This window comes from Spea bombifrons, chromosome 2 (assembly GCF_027358695.1).
Source record: "Spea bombifrons isolate aSpeBom1 chromosome 2, aSpeBom1.2.pri, whole genome shotgun sequence".
Classification (NCBI taxonomy): domain Eukaryota; kingdom Metazoa; phylum Chordata; class Amphibia; order Anura; family Pelobatidae; genus Spea; species Spea bombifrons.
In genome coordinates, this window is record NC_071088.1 from 59,322,672 (window position 1) to 59,335,284 (window position 12,613).

The following is a 12,613-nucleotide window of genomic DNA, read 5'->3' on the forward strand; positions in this document are numbered from 1 at the left end:
TGTTACATGGTCACAAGACATCCTCAAATGAAGACACGCTGATCATGATTTTGAGGTAAAACTACTCCAAACAGTTTAACAACCTTGGTTACCTTTATATTTGCCAAAATCACAAAGCCCAAGGACCCACTTACCTTTCTGTGGATTGTCACAACCATGGCTATGCGTGCACATGATACAGGGGTTTTCTACTATCCTTTCATATTTTTTAGTAACTTTTTTGATGAATATCTTGCACACAATGTGTGGTTTTTGCTAAAGTGCCTTCCATGGTTTTGGAGGCATGTTTTGAATGTTTTTTTTGGTGTCTCTCCTTCCCTGGCTTAGTGTATAGCCTTAGTGATGATGGTAAGATTAGGTCACTGGCTATTAAACCAATAAACCAAAATCCATGATCACTTATCAGTGACCTATAGTGTCACTGATAAGTGATCAGGTTTAAACTGCTGTAGGGTTGAACTGACAGTAATTGACCTGGAAACACCCTTGATTTCCAGGTAAGTCCATAGGATCACATTGACTGTGATTTGGCACAAACACTAACCCATAACATTGCAATCACTTTTATGGCATTTAAGGGGTTAATGTTGCGTGATCGCGCTCACGCTCTCTCAATGTCTCCCTACATTCTCCACCAACAACTTCCTCAGCTCAACTGCTCCCTGCTATCCACAGATTGGAGGAATCGGGGGAGAGGCTGTCCCTGTGGGCCTCGACGTGGCTCCACCCTTTGGCGGAAGTACACAAACATGCCAGAATAATACAGATGGATCTGCAGAAACAGAAGTGTTTCTCCTCACTTTCCCTCCCTCCTACTTCTTGTGGAGCCCTGCCTTCTGCACAACTTCAGTTAGTAAAGAAGGCTCCTGAAGCTAAGGTAACTTCAGCCTCGAGCCTCAAGAGCTGTCTGTAAGGAGGAAGTAGCAGGCAGCACCAGAGACTCTTGGCTCAAGTATACATAAACCTTAGTGTCCACATTCAGTTATGTGACAAGTGATGAAGAATTAATCTGATTAATAGTATAAAGGTTTAGATGGCTCTAACGTAAAATGCCATGTTTCACAGATCATTAACATGGGGTTGGTTACCTAGCATCTAGGTTTAAAACAGAAGAAAAATTATGTTAATAGTCAAACCTACACCATTAGGCCTGGTAGAAATATGCAACAGACAAGTTATACAGGCTGAAATGTAGTACTCCATAGAAGACTCTAGAGAGCAGTACACTACTGGTCAACAATTAGCCCTTCATTACCAGACAGAGACCATTGCTTTATTAGTTATGAAAGTAAAATTAACATTATGACCTCAAGTATTGGGACACCCCTAATATTTATTGAGGTTAGGTGTTTCAGCCACACCCATTGCTAAGAGGTGCATAAAATAAAGCATATAGGAATGTCTTCTCCATAAACAAAGATTGGCACTAAAATAGGTCATACTAAAGAGCTCTGTGACTTTAAATGTGACACATTTACCACAAGTCAGTTTGTGTCAGGGAACTGTCTAGAAGAAGAAACAGCTCAGTCTTGATGTGGGGCCAACAGACCAAGGCTATTGTGTGCTATAGAACGTATCACATAAAAATTGCCTGTCCTCTGTAGCATTACTTACTACAGAGTTTCAAACTGCCTTTGGAAGCAACATCAGCGCAAGAGCTTTGCATCGGGAGCTTCATTAAATGGGTTCCATGTCTAAGCAGCTGCTGCAAACAAGCAGAAGATCACTTTGGGCAATGCCAAAAGTCATCTGGGGTGGTGTAAAGGACTCTGAAGCCATGAAAACATGTTGACTAGAGTGAAGAATAATACTTCACTGTTTGGAAGTCTGATGAACGTATGAAATGCATTCTGCCTACTGTAATGTTTGGTGGAAAAATGGCCAGAGCTTAGGCTATACCCCATTTTTTCCAGTAAATGGTAATGTAAATTCTACAGCATACAAAGACATTTTAGACAGTTGTATGCTTCCAACTTTGTGGCACCAGCCGCCACTGTCCTCAGCTCCCCGCGCGGACGCGAGGAGTGAAGAACTGCACAACGATGACTGTGACGAACGCCGTCGCAGAGAGGATTTTTCCTTTCTACATCTGATATGAGATTTTCAAGATTAGCTATAAAACTGCTATATCACTGGGGTTTATTCACTAAATAGGTAGTAGGTAAATTAATTGACATATCACTATACAATTCACTGATTACCCTATACATCATTATGATCAACTCAATGGGTTTTCTCTGCAAGACCAAGTTGTGCAACAATAAGTGAGATTAAATTTGAGAGAAGGAAACTTTAAAACCATTAATAATAAATAGTTAATCTAGTGAGATTCTGTGTTTTCTTTCATCTCACTGGCTAAAACTATCTGATGTATTGGAACAACTTTTTGACAGGGGGTATATGATCGACAACTTTGCATATCACCAATTGTCTCATTTTATCAGACAGCTTGAGTGTGTTGATCCTCTTGATAGACCTTTGACTTCTTTATAACAGTGGGTTGTCAACGACAAAAACACATGGTTTCAATTTTATATTAGGAAGTCTCCTCCTCAAAAGGAGAATCAACATTGCAATAATTTACAAGATAATAATAATTTGGCATCCACCAAATCCATATTATTCTATCAGACTTCCAGTTAGTGAAGTGTGATTCACTCCAGAGAAAACTGCTCCAGAGTCCAGTGGCGGTGTGCTTTACACATCTCCAGACGACGCTTGGCATTCTGACTTTCTTTTAACGCTACAGGAAGATACTGCACCATTGGCCTTTTCCCTTTTATTCATTTTTAGATAAATAGAAGAAATAAAGAACATTTTATTCTGAAGAGCCTCTTATACCATCTGTGTTTTGTGAGTGCACCCACAACACATTTATATTATATTATTTATCTTACGTCATTGCACTATTGTTTTTTTCCCACATGTACATGCGCCCCTACATCCGTATAATCAATGAAAGAACAGATTTTGGAAATGAGAGAAAACAAGGGGGAATAGGGATCCCAGAAAATGGAATACTTTTTAAAAATATAGGGTTTCCCAACTGAGTACTTAAGGTTTATGAAGGTGTTCAGGTCTTCAGATCCTATCCTGGTAACTACCTGCTTATTTAATTACTGGTAAATGGTGAGCATTCATACACTGGCACACTGATACATACCAACAGCACATACATGAATAATACATACAGCTATGGACTATACATACACATACAGACACGCAAATGAAACCTAGGCAAATTAGATAGAGAAAAGTGAAGATTTTATAAATTATACAGTTAATTGCATGTCTCTTCACATGGGCAATGCACTACTTCTTCAACCTATACAACTGTCAGTTCTACAGACTACCACTAATGGAATTGTAACTTTCAAGACAAAATGCAAAGGTGTCTATCTGATCACATGTAAAAACATGCAATTTGACTGTACCAGTACATTGTGCTGCACCACATACAGGGGCGTAACTAGAAGCCTCAGGGCCCCGGTGCGAGAATCTGTTAAGGGCCCCCCCAACCCGATCTACCCTCCTCTCACACCATCCCCCCCCTTCTCAGGCTACATTTCTGGTTTTTGTTTTTATTTCCTTTTATTTGCCAACCCCCCCCCCCAGTTATGCACATCTGCCCCAGGATTTCCACTCTGCCCCCTGAAATGCCTTTTAACCCCCTATATGCCCCTCTGCCTCCAGAAATGCCTTATACCCCTATACGCCACTCTGGCATAAAGGGGGTTAAAAGGCATATCATAGAGCACTCGGCCTCCTGAATGGGGACAGGGGTGACACTGGGGAGCTGAATGGGGACAGGGGTGACACTGGGAGGGGCTCATTGGGGACACTGATTACATGGGGGGCTGAAAGGGGACAGAGGTGGCACTGGGGCGCTAAACTTGTGAACACATACAAAGAGATTTTTTTTTTTGTTTAATCATTTAAAAATAATAATTTAAAAAAGCATTATGTTGTTTGTCCCCCACGGACACACTTACATACACACACATACTGACATGACATCCGGTGCTCCAACAGCCTGAGTGCGAGGGGACGGAGCTTTCACCCCTCAGCCTGCTCTCAGTCTCATCATCACTAGGCGGCCATCAGATTGCTGGAAATGTAAATCTAAACGGCTGCTGGGTGCTGATGCCGCCGGCCAGAGCTATTTTAATCCTTTTTTTTATTTATTTAATATGCCGGATCTGCTTGCCATATTAAAAGTAAATAAATAAAGTATTAAAGTAACTCCGGCCGGCGGCATCACCACGCAGCGGCCATTTAGATTTACATTTACAATCTGATGGCCGCATAGTGATGGGAGCAGCGTGAGGGGCGAAAGGTCCGTGCGAGCTTTCACCCCTCACGCTGCTCCCATCACCAGGCGACCATCGCACACGGCTGCTGGGTGCTGATGCGGCCGGCCGGCGCTACTTTAATAGTTTCTTTTTTTAAAACTTAATATGGCAAGCCGATTCAGCTTGCCATATTAAATTAAAAAAAAGAATTAAAGTAGCGCCGGCCGGCCGCATCGGCCGTTTAGATTTAGATTTCGGCAATTGTCCCCCTGCCCAGCCCGCTCCTTCCAATCCTGCTTCGCCGGCCGCCAGGCCCACGAATCACCGGTATCCCGGTGGGCCAGTCCGGCCCTGCTTGGGCCCCGCTGAGCGGCAGAACTCCAGGGCCCGGTCGCAGTCGCGACCCCGGTAGTTCCGCCACTGACCACATAATTTCAAACAATTAAAGGAACAAGCCTACCATCATATGCACTTTAATGCATAGGTTGGCTGTGTATTCTTTAACACCTTAATGACCAATGGCACTCGGGAGAGCAGTCAGAAGTGCCCCTGCGTGAGGTTTTGCCTCTCGCAAGATGGCGGTGTCCTTTAAAAAAAAAATAAGCAAGTTTCCAAAAGAGTCTCTCCAGACCCTCCTGAGAACTCTGGCTCCTAGGTTAAATACAGGTACTGCATTCAACCTTGCAAGTCAATGAAGCCCAAGTTGTTTGGGGGCAATAATGGCACTGACGAGCAGTTTGAGGGCAATGATGGCACAGACTAGCTTTTTGGGGCAAAGATGACACAGATAAGCTGTTTGGGGGCACTGACAAGCTGGAGCAAAAATGGCACAAACAGGCTGGTGGCCAGAGGCAGGTTATCAACCACCACCCTTGAAAGTTTATAACTCCTGATGCTGCATTTTCGTAATCCTTATAACACGTTTCCCTTTATAGTCTGTTGTTCACTGTGCAGAGATCTAAGTGGCAATATGATTAGAAGTGATATCAGCTTTTTTTTTTTTAGTATTCTGTGATCTGTTGATATTCTCAGTTGGCAGCGCGGTCTGATTCTCCATTTTTTCTTTATAACATTTAAAATCCCTTGCGTCTGCCCTTTGTTATGTCCCTAGCAATGCCCCAGGATAACCTTATTCAGGTTCAGCTACCTAAAGCCACCAAGTGAAGTGACAGTCTTGTACTGTTGTGCTGAGGAGGGGGATAGAAACAGTGGCGTCACAACCCGGGTGCGGGGGGTGCGGACTGCACCTGGGTGACACCTTACAGGGGGTGACACCACACCAGGCAGAGAACTCTATGACAGTGTAATCTGCCTGGGATCACCCTACCATAGCGTGGCCATGGCGGTGCAACCGGAGCGGAGGAGACAGACCTGGCACTGGCAGATCATCACTGGACGGCGGAGGAGGAATTACGGCACCACGCATGTCGACGCTGCGCATTTTACGCGACGTGCGTAACCTCTGCACTGTATCCTCTTGTAAAATACCCTACGTAGCATTGTGGTGAAGGTGTCCCTTCTCAAACCGCTATAGAACCTAAAAAAGAAAACTTTTACTTACCTTGATTCCAGCGCTGGGCAAAGCTCCCTGCACTGCCTTATTGAAGTCACCAGGATGCTGCGTGAGGTCCAATCATAGGCTTCTGTATGTTTATTATTATGGTATTTTCATATTTGCATTATTTCAGTAAAGTTTTAACATTCAAATAAACATAATTTATATAACAATTGCCATTGCATTTCTTGTTTTATGGGAGTTATGATTTTACGATTAACATTACTAAAAAAACACATTACTAAGATGGGGGTGACACCAACCCTTGTGACGCCACTGGATAGAAAATGTGAATAAATATAAATAAATGCATACATAAAAATATCCTAGTAAATAAACTGTATCAACATAATTGCATATTATATATAATATTATATGAATTATATGGATAATAATATTGGTTTGGTGACACTGTTCATTTGACAACATTTCACATATTGAGAAGATGCTACAAGGTTTCTTCTGGCCAGATTATAAGACATTTATGGCCTGGGTATCAAAGAATTACCGTATTGGCTCGAATACTTTTTCCCCCCACTTTAAGTCTTTAAAGTGGGGGTGCGGCCTATATTCGGGGTCTAGCGCCCGACGCCCGGGACATGCAGTTCCGGGCGCCGGACAGGCAGCAGGGTTAGGATACAGATCCCCTGCAGCGGTGCAGGGGACCTGTATCCTACTCTCTGATACTCTGACAGCCTCCCCCACGAGGGGAGTGCCGGCACGGCAGGTTGTCTAAGCGCATCAATCTCCCTTGTCGGGAATTCCCACGGGGGGAGTCCCGGCAAGGGAGATTGTTAAAGCACATTGTGCAGACGTGCCGGCAGCGGAGGTTGTTTACGCGCATCGCCACAGCCGACGAACGTCCGCACGATGCATTTTACCTCTGCCCAAGACTTACCAGAGCAGACTCCCGCTGAGTGCCGGCACCGGAAGTTGTATATGCGTATTGTGTAGGGGGGGGCGAGTGGCAGCATATCTCAGGCGGGAGGAGGACAGTGGCAGCATATCTCGGGCGAGAGGAGGAGGACAGTGGCAGCAAATCTTGGGAGGGGGAGGACAGTGGCAGCATATCTTGGGGGGGGCAGAGTGGCAGCATATCTCGGGGGGGAGGACAGAGTGGCAGCATGTCTATTAAAAAACTTTTTCTTTAAAAAAGCACCCAACTTTTAGGGGGCGGCCTATATACGGGGGCGGCCTATATCCGAGCCAATACAGTATATAAATATTTCCATTTAGAAAATGTTCTCACAAAAAACTCTCGCGGTCCATAAAGGATAAAGGCACTTCTCTTTAAACATGGTATAACATTATGCTTTGTGTCACTTGTGGAGGCCAGCTTGCCTCCTAAACTGTCATATATGGTTGGCTGTGAAATAGAGCAGAGCAGGTCCTTTGCAAGAGGTATATTCTAATTATAGTTAGAAGACATATAACGAAAAATATTTCCTTAAGACTTTGCGAGATTTATAAGGGGTTAATATTGTAAAAAAACTGCGAGTCATCCTGAAAGTTTCCGGTTTAATGATTCGTATGCTCTCATCACCACCAATAACATGGCGGCGCATTACTGTATCGGCGACAGTATTTCTGAGGAAGTGCTCATGCTTTGGTGGACGCCAAGACAACGTTCTGTGGGAAGGAACGTCGTCGGAAAACTACATGTCCCGGCATCCCAAGTAGGAGGCTAGACGCGTAGTTTTGGCGCAGTTTGTTGTCCGCCTCGCCCCCAGGCGCTGATCATAAAGGTTCCATCCCATGCGCAGTGCGGTTTGTTTGTTTTTGTGAGTGTGTTCCAGACAAGGGCTTCGTGTGGTGACATTATACTGGAAAGCTTGGGATGGAGGAAGGGGATCGCCGGACTGGCTCCTCGGGGAGTAACGGGCCCTTTTACCGGGAGTTAGGCCGCGTTTTTGTCTACTACAACAAGCATCTGGGGAGGCTGCATCAAAATCTGAGGGAGACGAAGCGTTTTTTTCGGGACATTAAGCATACTTACAGCGGCGGATCGGATTCGGACATCAGAGCGGCCGACTTAGGTGAGACTCTGCCGAGGGGATGGATGCACAATACAGCCGTGATTGGCTGCCTGTGGATTGCGGCGTCTAACGTGGGGTCTAGCTGTCAAGGGGGATGCAGGAAGAGAGGCAACAACTTGGGCTTTATATGCAAGGTGGGAAAGTGAGCTGGGTGCAACTATTTAGCAATGGCTGTGATGCAAGGAAAAAGAGATCGTTTGCTGTCACACGGAGGGCAACTCCTATGGCCCTCAGCCACTCGGCATATGGAGTTTTACATGCTCGTTCGGGGCTTTTTTAGCTGGAAACGCTGGTTATGTCTGATTGTACATCAGGGATAATATGTGGATAATATTCAGCCCAGCAGCTAAGGTCTAGAGTGTTTCATTTTAATCTTGGCTAAAGCTGTGCTTAATAGGAGTTGCATTTAATCTTTAAACATGCCGGCAGGGCTTTATTTTATCATTATTTTACCCAATAACGCTGAACTCTCCTGTAAACTTAAAAACAAAAGTAACATGTTATATATTGTTGGTAAAAATATTTGCGATAATCAAGTGTAAACGCAGAATTTGACAGCACATAAGTACCGTTGGGTCCATCTAGTCTTCCTGTTTTCCCTCCAGTAAAGACTTAATCAGCCTTGGACTCCTTTTAGATTCAGGTTTATCCTATCCCATGCGTGTTTAAATTCCCTCGCCTGTACCACTTTAGCTGGGAGGCTGTTCCACTCATCCACCACTTTGTAAAGTAGAACTTTGTTACGTCTAAACCTCTTGTCCTCCAGTTATAGGTGACAACCTTTTATTGTAACATTTTAAATCCCTTTAAGCATTTAAATGTTTCTATCACCTCCCCCCTTACTGTTTTCCTCCAAGTTATACATGTTGAGAGCCCTTAAGTGTACCGACAACAAGCATCGGCTAACAGTTGGCTAATAAAAATCACATGTGTGTTGGAGATCAATTAGTACAGAATATGCATTTTATGGGCATTTAGGAACATCTAAAGAAAACCCAGCAAATCCATTCTGGGAATTCTGTCGCATTGTATTTATTTTTGTTTAATCGGTCAGCCTTTATTTATTCACGTCTTCTGGATATGTATAAGGTTGTAGTCCAGATCCCCCTGCCAAATAATTGGTGATGTTAAAGCAATATATTGTGTTCTTGCTTTTTTTCTGCTTATAATGTGTCTATCCATGTAATTTTCTATCCGTTTCCATGTAATTTTCCATTATAGACACCCAGCCCCTGTAGACTTCACAATCTTGTTGTGGCTTCTCTTGACAATTTAGAATAGTTCTTATGAATGGGATGATTATTAATGTGCCCCGCTCAAGTTAGCATAGCGAAATAAAGATTTTAAAGCTGCTCTTCCACCTAGTATGTTAAGCAAAAATTCCCCAAATTTACTGAGATTATATATTGCAAGAACCCCCTTTCTTATTGTAGTCATGTCTATTGGACTCCATAGAAAATGTTTCCAGACTCTCGCACTTATTGTATCTTATTAAAGTGTATAGTGCTAAAAATCTGTACACATACCAGATTGGTCAGTTTATTCTTTCTCCTTCTTCTGTGGTCCACGACAAATAAGTGTTCCCCACAAAGATTATGAATTAGGCAAATTGTACCTGATTCAATTGTTTCTGGCTCATATTTGGTTATTCAGCACGATTCGGAATTGTTTCTAATTCTCCATTTAGTTAGGAAAGTTTTTTTTTTTTTAAGGGGCACTCCAGCCATCATTCGCATATTAATGTTTTGGCAGCTGAGCTGTCCCCTCTTGGAAATGCATTCTGCAGAATCTTGTGGATTACTGTTTTACTGGTTAAATATTTGAGTAAACCTCACCAATTTAACTAGGATTGTACCCTCTTGGCCTGTTTGCTGGTAAGAGCTCTTGTGACGAGCTCTATAGAGTACATAACTAAGTAGGTGACACAAAATATTGTCTTCTACTATTAACAGCTTAGTGAATTCTAACTTTATGGCATGGTAAGTTGTACAAGTAAGGATCTTGAGTTCTGTATTGGTGTGTTATCTGTTTTTGATGTTTTTCTTTTCTTAATATATTGAGGTTTATTGAGTAGAAATTGAGGACCCTCAATAAATGAAGCTTGTAAAGGGCTTGCTTGTTAGAATATCCTTGGAATGACCTTGTTCTGCATTTTAGGGCGACCGGTTCCCATTTAAAAACAAGAAACTATCCTGGTTGTTCAGCCAGGAAGAAAACAAGTGTAATTATTCATTTTTTAACCTTTTGAGTGCCATACGGGCATGCACAGTGCCAGCACTGATGAGTGAAAGGGATGTTTATTGTTTTATAGGCTTGTTAAATAATTACAATATTTTTTTATTGTTTCCCATAAGCGCCTGGATTTTGAGCTGGGTCTTCCCGTCCAAAGTCTGCGTTGGGATAACCTTGCTGGTGGTTTTTTACCCATTACTTTTTAAACGTCGAGGCTTCCGCTCAGTTAATGATAGTGAAAGCAGGTTGTAAATGTAACTAGACTTGGACTTGGCACACATTAATGGAAGTCAGTGAATTTGGTTGAAATAGACCTAGAGGAGCAGCTCCAGTAGAATATTATCATGTAGCATCCATTTCACTCTTCCCTGAATGTAGGCTGCTTCTGGAGTTTTCATTTCTTACATGCACTTTAATGAATATTAAAGCTAATTAGCCCCTTTAAACTGGGGTCCCTGTTGCAAATGCATCGGAGATTTCTGCAGAATGCCACGCATACGCGTTGGTGCCTACCCCTACCCCCAGCTAGCTGCCATGCAGGACACAACAATTTTCCCTGCGCTTTCCTTCTGTCAGCCCCCTGTGCATGTGGCAAAAAACATTGCCAATTATTTCTTTCTGCTTTTGGAAGAATGCATATGAAAGTACTCGGCGTACTTTAGCATACATTTTTCTTTAGAGAGGGGGTGTCAAGGACAATAAACTGTCACTTTTTTATTTCAGAGGAAAAATCTTATATTAAAGGCAACGTAGAAAGAAAGCAAATACAATCTGTTTGCACCAAAGCTGATGTTTGGATTAAGAACACGAAGGAGTAAATAGAAGGGAAAAAAATGCCAAGAAAACACATTGAGATATTTTGCACTAAACAGTCTTAGTCGTAAATATTTGCCTTTAGCAGGCGTCCTGTCCCAGAGGATGCAATGATATTGGTTTTCCAGGATGCGTGGTTTGCAGAATTATGAGAATAAGGCCCGTGGTGTGTTTTGCACACACCACACACACCACACACACCACACACACCACACACACCACACACACCACACACACCTGTGGCAAGTACTGCAGTATGTGGCATTGAAGATATGTTTACACATACTGTGGTGTTTGAGCAGTGGCAGTCACCTAAAATATCAGGTAAAATATCATGAATCTTACAACAGCAGTCTCCAAGTGTTCATGAAGTTTATTTCAACAAGATGAAATGTTTTTTTTTTTTTTTCTTCAGTGCCAAACTACATTACTGTTTACGACACTGTATTTAATGCATAAAGTCTGTGGGACTTTCCATGGGAGTTGTATGGCAATTCCAACAATAGCTCAGGTGTCGACACATGCTCGTATGTATACTCGTGGTGGTTATCCTGTGGTTATTAGATGATAAATGCCAATGGACTGGATGGAGTGTTTTTGCCTGGTCCACCATCAAATAGCTCTTTAAAATGTATAACTTTAGAGGATCGGCAATTAGAGAGAGCATCATCTTGTGGTGGGGTAGGCATGACCATTCCAGAGGCATTTGGTTTTGCCGTGGCTGGGCTTCAGTACTGTATTGCTGATTCTATATGTCTACACATATGACATTATAAGTATGTGTGTGTGTGTATGTGTATATATATATATATATATATATATATATATATATATATATATATATATATATATATATATATATATATAATAATTATATGCACAGCTGACCTTGTAAAATGTCTATTTTGAAAAAGCTTGCTTACTTACTTGTAGCTGTAAATGCATGAATTTTGTGACTTAACCAGTTAAGGGGACACTCCAGCTATCATATGCAATTCTCTGCACATTATAGCCAAGGTCAATTAAATTTTTCATGGTGTCCTTGCAGAATCACCCTTATGCATTTCCCTCTTTGCACAACCCCAGGTATGCAGGAGATGCATGCGTGGTAAGTACACTTATTGATTTCAAGGGTAACTGGTTCCTACCACTAATCAATAGCAAGGATTGCGAAACACGGGGAGAAGAGCTGATGCAGGGCTATAACTACTTTTGTCTCTCTCTCCCCTCATGTGTACTTTACAATGCATTTATTAAGTGGGTCTGTCCCGTGTGCTGTTTCATGTACCCTTTGTAACTAAATGCAGTATTAGAAATATCATTCTTAGCACTGTTGTGTTGTACTCGAAGCCTTCCCAGAAAAAAATGATTTAACAACCAATGACACGCCAGGCATGTCACAGAAAAAACGTAGTTAGGAGCGAGTGATGTGCCTGTTATAGGGTTAAACGAGCTTAGAAAGCGATCAGCGATATTGAGGCATTCTGCATACAGCAACCCACAAAAAGTGGTCCTATGTACCGTATTTGCTCGATTATAAGACGACCCCCCAAAATCTGAATATTAATTTAGGAAAAAAGCCTGAATATAGGAAAAAGTTTTACCAGTAAACGTTAATTCATGTAAACTATGTAAAGAGTTTTTTTTTAAATAAAAGCTATGATTGAGAAAAATTTTGTTTTTAT

General features: G+C 42.2%; 2 protein-coding genes across 2 annotated transcripts in view; one reads left to right on the forward strand and one right to left on the reverse strand.

Moving 5' to 3' along the window:
- LOC128472511 (complement receptor type 1-like) overlaps positions 1–12,613 on the reverse strand; it is a 198,225-nt gene that overhangs the window by 96,697 nt on the left and 88,915 nt on the right. The gene's annotated exons all lie outside the window — the stretch shown is intronic.
- DSTYK (dual serine/threonine and tyrosine protein kinase) overlaps positions 7,445–12,613 on the forward strand; it is a 30,468-nt gene continuing 25,299 nt past the window's right edge. The window contains exon 1 of the mRNA XM_053454381.1: positions 7,445–7,883. Within this exon, the coding sequence (XP_053310356.1) occupies positions 7,685–7,883 (199 nt within the window). The 5' untranslated portion in view covers positions 7,445–7,684. The remainder of the gene's footprint in view (positions 7,884–12,613) is intronic.